Here is a 12,507-nt window from a genome sequence, read left to right on the forward strand (position 1 = left end):
AATAATCAGAAGAACTGAGAACCAAAAAATTGGCCCTGGTCTCATCAGGTTTTCAGATGAAATGCACTTTTGACTTGATGAGTTTGTGAACAGGCAGAACTAGCGAATAAGGGGATCAGAAAATTCGCATGTTTTGGTTACTTCAAGTCCACCCAAAATGTGTGACCATGTGGTGTGCCCTGTCAAAAGTTGGCATTTTTGGACCTGTTTTTACTGAGGGGACTGAATCCACACTGAGGTATCGAAACTTACTTGAAAACAATTTCCTTCCTTTCCTTCAGGGCTTCTATTGTTTTGGCCTCACGGGTCTTTTTCATGCAAAATGGTGCTCATTCCCATCCCACAGAATCCATTTTCCAGCTTCTGAATGAACATTTCCATGGGAATGTCATTGCTTTGGATTATCCAAAGCAGTATGGAAGCAGAATTGACTGGTCAACTTATTCACCAGACCTCAATCCTTTGGTGTTTTTTTTTTATGGAGACATCTCAAAAACAGTATCGTAACAATCCAAAGACTTTGGAGGAGCTAAAGTCATCTATTAGCTATTCCAACAGATGTCCTCCACAAGGTGGTGTACAATTTTGTGATATGATTGCAGAAGATCATCGAGGTTGAAGATAAACATATTGTAATATAAATGGCATGAGATGCAGACCTTAATGCACTTTGGGTGAGATTTGTATGCCTCCTCATTCAGGAATAAATTTGGTAGGTACATTTTGGACCACCCTGTATGAAATAAATGGAAAAAGAAGAATTGGAAGACCAAGAAGGCATTAAAGATTATCATGAAACATGGCCTAAAATTGGTGATAAGAAAAAAAAAAAAGAAGCAACTGATGCTGTGAGGCTAGTATTAATTGCATATCTCCTTCAGGACAACTTGCCTTCCTTGCAGGATGCAAAACCTGAATTTCTTGGAAGAACCCCTCTATCTATGACTCCAAAAATATAACTTGAAATCGACTAACCAAAAAAAAGTTTTTTTTTTTTAATTATCCAAGGTATCAGTCTACTTAATATAAATATTATTATAGATGTTTTAAAAAATTAAGTGTTATGGTGACAAAACAAAATAACACATTTTTCAATTCTCACTACACATGATACATAATTATAAAGAAATATCCTTTCCTTTAGTATGGAATTAAAATGTATGCAACAACACTACACCTATCACAACTCAGTTTGTATTTTCTTTCATTTATTGTTCATAATGAAGGATGAATTTATATAAATTATTCATAAACAATTATATGTAAGACAAATAACAAAATTTGTGAAACCTGAAGGATAGCACTCACTGTGGAGCCAGACTCACTTTTAATAATGTACTCACTCAGTCACATGGTCAAATTTTTGACTTTGCAAGATAATCGTATTTTTTTAAATAACAGTATTATAAACCTTTTTATTGTGAAAAATGTTCAAGTATTTAATTATATCTAAGATAATTCATGTTGTGAGCACTGATAATAAGCTTAGGACAGTACTATATTACAATTGTGCATCTGCTTAAAGGTTTGAAAAAATACTATGTATAGATGTACTACAGTGTTTAATTAAATCATGCAAATTTTAATTTTTGTGTTTATAATTGCCAGTTTCTTTTAATGGAATTATATTTTGAGAGAAGCACAATTACTTTTCCTTTAATAATAATTGTCATATTATATATATATATGACTACTGTATATGTGTTTATGGTTAATTCTGAACTAAATAAATACATTGATTTATCAATTATAAAATTTGTGGGTTGCAAGTGATAACTGCAATTTAATTTAAATGTATTTATGACATGGAAAAACTTACTTGTTTTGCTTGAGGTTTGAAAGATTTACTGTTTTCAAGTAAAGCTCTGTAACAATAATACATAATGACAGCTCATTTTTCTTGATTCATAATTGAAACAAAAACCGGAAGTATGTCACATTGTGGAGCATGCATGTAGTAAGAAGGGCATTGTATAACACTGCTGTGAGAGAAATTAGGGCAGTTTTTGGAACTCAGCAGATATGTATGAAGTCTTTCATATAGAAAGAAAAACATTTAAAAGTTATCAGTTATGTTGCAGCAATGATGACAGGACAGCTGTTGATGGATGAAGGTGTGAAAAATTTAATTTTTGATGACTTTTTGTTTTTTATTTATTTATTGTTATCTTTCATATAGAAAGAAAATTAAAAACTGAACATTAAAGAAGATGGAAGTGAAGATGATTTGTTTACATTATGAATTTTAGAAAAAAAACTGGGCAATTAAAATTGCAAGTGTGTGTGTGTGTGAGATCCTTTAAAAGGGAAAGCTATAGTATTTGAATTAAGGATTTCAGATCGATATTTCCAAAGAGTTGGAACAGCCACATAGATAGAATATATCAAAAATATAGGCTTCATGTCCATATGATTTCTATAATATTCAAAGGTTATATGATTTCAATGGGCACTTTGCATCTATTTAATTATGGGTGTATATACACTTCAAAGCTACCTGTGATCAAATAACTTGACAGTGAATTAAATGCTGTTTTAAAATTGGGGCAGTGGCTTAGTTCCTAAGCCATTGGAAGAAATTTTATTAAAACTAAGGAAATGAGAAATAGTCTGAGACCAAGTAAATCAGCACTTATGTTAGAAGAGAGAGAAAAAGATATCCACCACTATTGCATGTCGAAAGTTGATACATAGCGATTCTTTTTCCACTTCACTCCACTCCCTCCTCATATAGATTAGTTTGTTTATTCACAATCATATGATCATTGTTCCCTTTACTCTCACATGTTTTATATATTACAACAGTAATAGCAACTAAGAATGACAGTATTAATAGCTACACCAACATGTTCAACATGCTAGAAGCATGTTCATCTTTAACTTATTATCCTTTAATAATTATCATTAAATTAAATGTAACTTTAACAACATGCATATTGCTGATTGCTTAGACTATTTATCTCTGTACTAGTTGTTGATTAAAAATCAAAATACCATTGTAACAGTATGTTGCAGCATGCTGTTTAATTTTATTCATCATCTTTAGCCCATTTATGCTCATTTATTATACTAATTATCCACACATCAAGTGATATAGCTTGACTTGCACTACACCTGTGATGTATATGATTTGTTCTTAAAAATTGTAAATCCTAGACAACATATGCAGTTAACAGAAGGTACATTTGTTAGCTGGAATGGCCTATAATGAAATTATGGACCATTCACAACTTATCTGAACTTCATTCCACCTATCAGATGCACTTTTCTGTTAATTGCATATGTTCTCTGGAATTTAGATGGCTTTTAAGAATGAATCAGATAAATGTTTGCATCTACAACTCTTTTTTGAAGGCTGTTCTATATATTCTTCACCTTTAGGTTAAAAAATTAACTTATTTGACTCTCCTCAACATCTCATTATTATGACTTGTGATAGGATGTCCAGTTCAACTAAATGCAATAGAATCTTTTTCCCTTCAGATGGAAGAATTCAGTTCAAATCCCATTTGGGATGAAAGAAAGAATCTTTAAAATTCCTTTAAAAGGAATTTTTCATTGTTGAAGGTGAGTTAGGTGGTCTTGGTAGCAGGGATTTTTCTTATAGAAATATGATGTATCCTCCCAAAACAGCCAAACCAGTTAGATAGATAACACATGAAGTTAACATAATATGTTAACTTCATAGCTTTGATTGCATTTCTACCCATTCAGTACAGTAGAACATAGCTACATGATCTAATTTCATAAGCTTCAGTTGTCTTCTCTCTTTCTAAGTTATAGCAGAGGGAGAAGAGCTAGAATTCATTATCTATCATGATGCAGTTCTTCCATGTACTGAATATTCTCTGATTATCTTCAATTTTCTTAATACCTGTTTTTCAGAGGAACTTTTACAGAAAGAATTAACATATTAAATCTACCTTTTTATCAAATGGTTTTAAGGATTCTTTCATCAAAAAGCTTTTAACAATTATGGTACCTCTTCTAATACAAAGGAAATAACTTGCATTCCTATCCCTTATGTGCAAGGCATTTTTGAACACATAGTGAAAGTTTTAAAACCACTGAATATTTTTGGAAAAACCAAAGATCTGCCTTTATTCATCTAGAACACAAGTCTTATATTAAATATCATGAGCCTGAGCAGTCTGTTCTTGCAGACTGTTCAGGACAGTCTGCAAGACTGTCCTGAACAGTTTTGTGCAGAGCATGCTGTCTGCACAAAACAATAGTTTATTGGAGACAAAAATTTTACAAGTCTTTTTACATGAGTTTTCCTCCATTTTTTATTTATTTTGATTAAAGCAGTTTATAGCATGCAGTTACATTTTAGGTTTTCTCATGTCTAAGCATAAAACTTATCAGCATTTGTTGTTGCATGTCTTCACTAAAAATCACCTTTTTTTTTTTTTTTTTCTCTAATAGGCTTCTTTTCTTGGAAGTGATCATAGATTGCACTGGCTGTACTTTTCATGTTCTGCATAATGCGAACTTTAATAAGTTGATTCATTCATTTTCTAAGTAAGCACAATGGCTATAAACTTATTATATTTTCATATTCTGTGGATGGGGGGGGGAGTGATATATATAATTTGCTTATGGGGTGAGGGGTTATAGGATTAGCATGGTGGAAATATTTCAGTACATTAATAATGTGATGAAAACTAGAGGTAAACCATGGAAACTGAGTAAGAGTGTGGTTAGCAAGTAAGTGAGGACTAGATTTTTTGCTTGGAGAGTGATGAATGAGTGGAATAGATTATTAGAGTCATTTGTGTGTTTTGTCAGTGAATGATTTCCAGACAAAATATGACAAGTATTATACAGATATTTGATAATTAATGTCTTTGAAATGGGCCTTTTTATTACATATTTAATAATAATGCTAATATCATTTAATAATTTCTACTTTCAGTTCCCATTCTTATAATGCCCCTCTTCTTATCATTGTGAATCCGTGTATTCTCATCACTTTTACATTTCTCAGACCTATTTAAGGGTTATGTTAAGATTATAAAAACAAAGTTTCACAAATAGAATTGTAGAAAGTGTATTACATCCAGTTGCAGTAATTCTGTTTATATTTTGTCACTTTCAAAATTTTCCAGTGAAACCAATCCACAGTGGGAGGAGGAGATCCAGAAAGATGTCATAGATGAATGCAGAAATCATGGGGGTGCACTTCATGTTTTTGTTGACAAAGCATCATCTCAAGGAAATGTCTATGTTAAGTGTCCTAGCATTACAGCATCTGTTGCTTCTGTAAATGCTCTCCATGGTCGCTGGTTTGCAGGTAGTATTCGTTTTAATTCAGCTATAATTGGAAATATGTGATAGCATTGATATATTGGAATGAATATCATCAATTCCATATATGTCATATATGGAAGTTCTTGGAGTGAAGAAAGAAAAAAAATTGTATGAGGAAATTGGATTGATAGCATATTTTTGATATCATTTCCAGTGACACGTATGAATAACAAAATTATATATTTGTTATTAATATTCGGAGAGTTTCTATGATACTCTCCAAATATTAATGTCTTTTGTTAGATCACATCCCTAGTGGACCATCAAATATTAAGATATAGCAAAGTAATTTTTTTTATTCTTTTGTTCAATAAGGAATATAGAATCTATGTACCCCTAATGCATTCCATAGAATTTAATTTTTTTTTTTAAACCAAACTTTTCTGTTTTGACTTTTCTCCAAAACTACAAAAGATAGAAATATAGTAAAAGTGGAGGCATATATTTTTATTTTAAACTTTAAGTGAAAAGATCACATCCTTGATAATGTTAAACTCAGTCTGTGTTTGGAAAATTAAGGGGAGGACTACTTAGGCTAAAAAAAAATTTCATCATCATCAAATTCCTTCCATGAATCCTCAAGGGTGTACAGGATATGATACTACTATATGAAAAATTGACATCATTACTAACTTCCTATCTACCATCATCATCAAATTCTTGATATATATACCCTCAAGGGGGTATACAGGATATGATAATACTACATAAAAAATTACATCATTACTAACTTCCTATCTACAATCTTCCTCCAAATCAATCTGTTACCTGTCAAGACTTCAACATTATCAGATCTTATATTTCTATCTTTCTTCTAAGGCACTTTTTACCATATCAATCCACCTATATCTTTGCTTCCTCTGGGTCATTTTCCTGCCAATCTGGCAAAGAACTTGTTTTGCTAATCTTTCCTTGCCCATTCTGTTTAAGTGATGACCATACCACCTGAGATTAGCTCTGCTAATGCATTCCTGGATACTGAAAATTTCAAGGTCTTTCCTAATATCCTCGTTTTTAATATGATATTGCCATTGATTGCATCTGTTCATGCCCTGTAATCTTTCTCAGGATTCTTATATCTGCGGTCTCTAGTCTTTGGTCAAGTGTTTTACTTCTGACTCAGCTCTCAGATCAATAAGTTAAAATTGGTTTGAACACTGTCTTGTATACAGCTAATTTAGTGTTTTGACTAATTTCTCTCTTCTTCCATATAAATTTATTCAGTTGACTTCCTACCATACCAGCTTTGTTGATTCTGTTGTCTATTTCCATGTTTAATTTACCATCTTCACTAAATTTTTGCCTAAGCAGCTGAAATGTTTCACTTGTTCTATATGTTCTCCATTCACAATACAGTTGATATTTTCAATGTTTCTGCCTATTTTCATTGTTTTGTCTTGTTATTGCTGACCTTCATACCATATCTATTACAACAGTTATTCAATTTAGTCAATGAATCTTGCAGACTTGTAGCGGATTTATTTAGAAGTATAACATTGTCCGCATAAAGCAAAGAGCTGACATTAACATCTCCAGTTTTGATGTCAGGTTTAATACCACTTTCCTTCATAATGTGATCCATATAGAAAACGAATAACAGAGGGGATAATGTACATCCATGTTGGATATCAGATTTAACAGTAAACAATCTTCCTGTAGTTCCTTCAATTCTAACTGCTGCTTACAACTCAAAGACACTAAGTATTGCTTGATACAATGCCCCATTGACACTATATAACTGTAGCGTATTGAATAGCTTCTCTCTTGGCACCTTATCATGTGCCTTTTTCCAGATCTACAAAACTTAAATACAGATCATTGCTATATTTCCATGATTTCTCCACTATTTGTCCTAAAGTGAAGATCTGATCCTGACAGCCTCTATTTGGCCTGAATCCAGCTTGTTCTTCACCAAGCTTTTCTTTCACATTCCTTCTCAACTGTTTCTCAGGTATACTTGTGTAAATCTTACCAGAAAACTCAGTAGAGAAATACCTCTATAATTCTCACATTCAGTTTTATTTCCCTTTTTATATATGGGTACTATGAGAGCTCTACTCCCATCATCCGTAATTCGTGCCTCTGTCCAGGCCTTCTGAACTATGCAGTGCAGCCACATTATTACCTCCATACTTGAGCATTTCTGGTCGAATACTGTCTACTCCTGCTGCATTTTCACATTTCAGGCCTTTGATGGCATTTTCTACTTCAAGTATGGATATGTATTCCTGATCCTGACTGCATGCCTGTTGAGTGTTTTTTTTACCACTGTGCTATCACTGCTTGTTTCATCTAGCAATTTTTCAAATTAATTACTCCATACTTCAAGGATATCTTTTTCTCCAGTTTTCATGTCACCTTTATCATCTCTAATTCTCCTTTTACAGTACTCTTTCCTCCATTTTTGAGCTTCTTCAACAACCTCCAGAATATCTTGCCACCTTCTTGATATTTAATTTTTATGTTCTTACCTAAGTCTTCCTATGACTTTTGTTTAGCTAGTTTTACACAGTGTTTAGCTTTCTTACATTTGTCTCTGTATTCTCTAAATTATCATTTTATACTCTGGTTTAAGCCAATAAGAATACAACTTGGTTAAATCCCAAATTGCCAGCCCATCCTCGGTTGTTCAGTATCCAGGTAGATACCTAGCATGGTGCAACTCGAGAAGGTGAGGATTGGACATTAGATCAGAAGTCCTGGTCGGTTCTCTGCATTCCTTTAAAGCGGTGTTTCTCAACGTGGGGTGTATGCCCCACTGGGAGGCAATTAGGAAATGTACATGCACATATTTATACATATTTGTATTATACTTTTTCAGAACTTGGCTGACTATTATGCTGGAGGGGGGGGGGCATCAAAATCTTTGAGACGTTGAGGTGGGGCATGATCCAAAAAACATTGAGAAACACTGCTTTAAAGGTTATGAGGAGGTCTAATCTCAGTTATACAACTTCGACCCTTGATTATCCCTAAAAAATAAATAAATAAAAAATTAGGTTTTCATATTTATCCCATTGGTCACACTGAAAGTTACTCCAGTGCAAAACTTCAGATTTCTAGACCCATGGGAAGTGGGTAAACATTCAGATTGTCAGCCATGCAGTCACTTACTTAGCTGCCTTCGCATACACTGCTGATGCAGAAGTGATTCTTCAACTAATGAGCAGCTATTTTGCTAAAAGCTATCAACCTGTTATATGCAACATTGAACTCACCACTACCGCTTCACCATATGAAGAAACTCAAGTGTGCATGATGAGAAGGTACTACAGCAGTTGCACAAACTGAATACAAATTCAGTAATAGGGACTGATGTGATATCAGCACAGATTCTGAAAATGTATTCAGCTGAAATGGCAATTCCTTTGAGCAGGCTATATAATTTGAGTCTCAGAACAGGGAAGATTCCACAGAAGTGGAAAGAGTGTATGGTAATCCCATTGCACAAGGGTGATGCAAAGACTCGATGTATCCAACTATCGACCTGTCAGTATCTCTGGAGTGGTGGTGAAGATTTTACAAAAGTTGGTTAGGGCTTGCATACAGAAATGGGTTGATAGAGAAACTATACTTTGCAATGAACAGCATAGGTTTACTAAGGGAAGGTCATGTTTAAGCAACTTGCTCACATTTTATAATGATGTTAACATTGACTTAGACAAGGGGAGTGGATACTCCATGATACTTTTGGCCGAATACAGCATGAAAGACTATTGCATGAATTGGAGAATATTGTCATTGATAAGAGGATGGCTGACTGACAGATATCAAAAAGTGGTATATGGGGGGATGTGCGCCTGTAAGATTTAAGGTAACCAGTGGTGTCCTTAGTCCTTTGTTATTCAATCTGTACATTATTGACATTTGGGAGGATTTTACATGTGACATATAGCTATTTGCTGATGATGCAAAGATTAGTAGGGTAATCAGGACTGCTGCTGCTGATATGCAGTACTTGCAGAATGATTTGAATAGGTTGGAATTGTGAGTATGTGAAAATGGCTGTCAGTTCATCATTAGTAGATGTAAAGTCATGCACTTTAGGGTGATTAGATATCCAGTGTCATATTATATTGGTGGGATTATGCTTGAAGAAACTGATCAAGGCTAGGGATCTTGGAGTAATAGTAGACAGGAAGTTGAAGTTCAACGGTCATATATAGCAAAAATTGTAAATACAACTCAGAATAATGGCAATGCTGAAACAAACCTTGACATGTAAAGATAAGGAAGTAATTTTGCCTCTTTACAAGGCCTTGATAAGACCTCACTTGGACTATTGTGCACAGGTCTGATCTCCTGGTTTCCGTGCTGATTCCTAATACAGTAGAGAGAGAGAGAGAGAGAGAGAGTGCAAAATAGTGTCAAAAATGATATCACGATTGTGAAATACAGGTTATGAAAATATTGAGAGAGATGATATGATTAAGACTGACAAACCTGAAAGGGTTATACAGAATTTCAATAGATGGAATTTTTCATTTTATGAAGGATCAGGAAGGGATGCAAGGGCATCCATGGAAGTTGAGAATGAATGCTCTCGAAAAAGGGTTTAGGGCTAGATTTTTCTCTCATAGAGTAGTGCATGATTTGAATGGACTACCGTTGGATGTTGTGTGTTGCAAGCAACGTGAATGAATTCAAGAATAGGTGTGACAGCTAGTGCAAATGGTATGGCCTCCCTCAATGAGTTGTGATTCCATGGAGGTCTCTCTTAATAATAATAAATATTAGTACCTTCATTAAAATTTATTACTGTGGTTATCGTGTAATTGTTTGTTGTTTTAGAGTTATGCCTCAGATCATTTGAAGATTTTTTTTTCCCATATTTTAGAAATTTATGAAATTTTTACTTCAAAATAAAAATGTGTGCATGAAGGGATTATCTATACCTACAACAAAAACTAGATTAATTCTGTATACCATAATAATTATTCATTCATTTCTTTCAAAAGAACAAATGCAGAATTTTTTGATATCTTTTCAGTTGTTAACCTTTTACAGTTTTTCATGTTTTTTTTGCAGGAAGGATAATTACAGCTGCTTATGTACCTGTTGTGAACTATCACACACTCTTCCCAGATGCTGCTAATGCACATGTATGTTTATAAACTAGGATACCATTAAAAAAAATATCAAATCAGCATTTTCTATACAGACATCGTCATTCAGTCACCTGGTTCAGTTTGGTGAATCCACATTTCATAATGTGGTTGTTGATCTTGTATTGACAAGATTTTAATACAAAAACATTTTAACATGTATATAAAATTATTTCATTTGCTGTTGTATGTGAAAGAGTACTTGTTATTAAAACTTTGGTAGAATATTTGTTTCCACTTCATTTGGATCATTGATCATTTGGTGCCTTAAGCATTTAATTTTCTGAAAAATTAACTTATTCAGAACTTCTTCCCTTAATTTTTTTTTTTTTTACAAATATTTATATTACAAAGTATAGCTTCAGAATTAGAGTGAATTCTCCTATAATGACTCTACCATTTAAATTTATGTAATGGCCATATCGATATACACATATTGTCCTTAAAAGTTTTCATCTGAACACACACATGCAGAAAAAAAAAACTTTCTAATATTTTGTTTATTTAGAATTTTTGTTCATAATTCTCATGCCAAATCTGTCATTCATGTAGTCATTATAGTAAACAGGGCATACTTAACTGTATTTTGTTATCAACACACAATAACCATATGGTTAGTTCTGCATTTAACACTTATTGAATTTGACCACAGAAAGGGCACATGACTGAAAATCAAGCTCTTTCTGTCTAATTTAATGTTCCCTGCTTAGTAGTGAAGAAAAGTACATATAATTAACACATCCTTATAAGGTAAGTTTGTATTGACAGAAGTTGCATGGTATCAAGTGTACCATGTATAACTAATTGTTAGCAGTAGTTACTGCCATTATATCGTCATCTCTTTTACATGATACTGCAGAGTTTGTGCTAGTGTATCACACCCGTATCATTTTATTTCCACTTGTGTTGAATATAATAAATGAAAAAGATAACTTGAAAACATAGCTCAGGAATATAATCCTGAGAATTTTTACATGAAAAATAATTTGGCCATTTTATGGTCTTGTAAATTAACCACTGAAATTTCCATTTTCATCAAGAATAATATTGATGAATTAGGATCATTATATCTATCTGTTTTGATGGATAAAGTGATGTTTTTTGAGAAAAGAATAAGAGTTTGAAAACTAGAATGTATATAATACTCTTACCAGGTATATATGGAATTATGCCCATTTAAAGAAATTAATTCTGGTAGTTGGGAATTAATTAGTCTTTCTTGCATTGAAAAAAGCATTGTTCATTAGGATATGTAATTGCTACCCTCTAAAATTTTTTCTACAAAATTGAAGTAAGAAAGGATAATTTATAAATAAAGTGACTTTTACATGAACTTATATGGTATTTGAGTTTTTTTTTTTCCCCTCTTTCTAAGCCCTTTCTTTTTATTGTATTATGCCAACACTGAACTGAACAGTGATTCACAGAAAATATGTAAATAATATTGTACTGTTCATTTTTGTGGTTGTATTATGTAAATAAAGTATATTTAGTAAAGTGTGTGGTTTGAGTCTCTTTATCCAACTCTTAATAAAGTGATACAAAGTGTTAAAAGATGAACTTCATTTTTCCTTAGTATCATTTATGTTGTAATTCTAGAATAACAACTACACAGAACTGTAATAAAAATAAATACTTTAATAAATTAAATATTTACACACTAATGTTTTGCCAGCTCATCAAAAGCACTTTGGATCCACTCAGAATGACCTCCATGGTTTTTGACAATGTGACTCTCATCTGAAAGTTAATTTTTCATTTGGTGATCGTTCGGAATTTATTACTGTAGTAAAATTAAGGGTTGCATATTTATTTTCTCGAAACCAATACATATACTTCTGAGAATTATTAAAAGCACAGAATCTTTCGTTATGTTTCCAAAAGCATTTAAAAATACACGTTATGTTTTCACGTTTTGGGCATCCCATTTCATTTAAATCAAGAACAGGCCTCCCTATTAACATCGTTAATGTTTTTGATTGTTCTCTTCCTTTGGTGAGTAATATATGATACTTGCATGTTGATTCTATCATCCAATTTCTTAGTTTGTCAAGAGATAGTGAACCAATTTCCCACTTCAGCTGATGGT

At 32.8% G+C, this 12,507-nt stretch overlaps 1 protein-coding gene across 2 annotated transcripts in view; it reads left to right on the forward strand.

Annotated features, from left to right (window-relative positions):
* The window catches only part of LOC150103094 (RNA-binding protein 39-like), a 356,476-nt gene extending 344,561 nt beyond the window's left edge, over nucleotides 1-11,915 (forward strand). The window contains exons 15-17 of one of the 2 annotated variants that reach the window (XM_090397583.1): nucleotides 4,429-4,524; nucleotides 5,112-5,296; nucleotides 10,342-11,915. In XM_090397583.1, the coding sequence (XP_090253709.1) occupies nucleotides 4,429-4,524; nucleotides 5,112-5,296; nucleotides 10,342-10,427 (367 nt within the window). In that variant the 3' untranslated portion in view covers nucleotides 10,428-11,915. The remainder of the gene's footprint in view (nucleotides 1-4,428; nucleotides 4,525-5,111; nucleotides 5,297-10,341) is intronic. The other variant, XM_090397584.1, reaches the window with a different exon arrangement.
* Nucleotides 11,916-12,507: the final 592 nt, after the last annotated feature.

The sequence above is a fragment of the Typopeltis vanoorti genome, chromosome 9, assembly GCF_054136105.1.
Source record: "Typopeltis vanoorti isolate ZY-2024b chromosome 9, IOZ_Tvanoo_1.0, whole genome shotgun sequence".
Classification (NCBI taxonomy): Eukaryota; Metazoa; Arthropoda; class Arachnida; order Uropygi; family Thelyphonidae; genus Typopeltis; species Typopeltis vanoorti.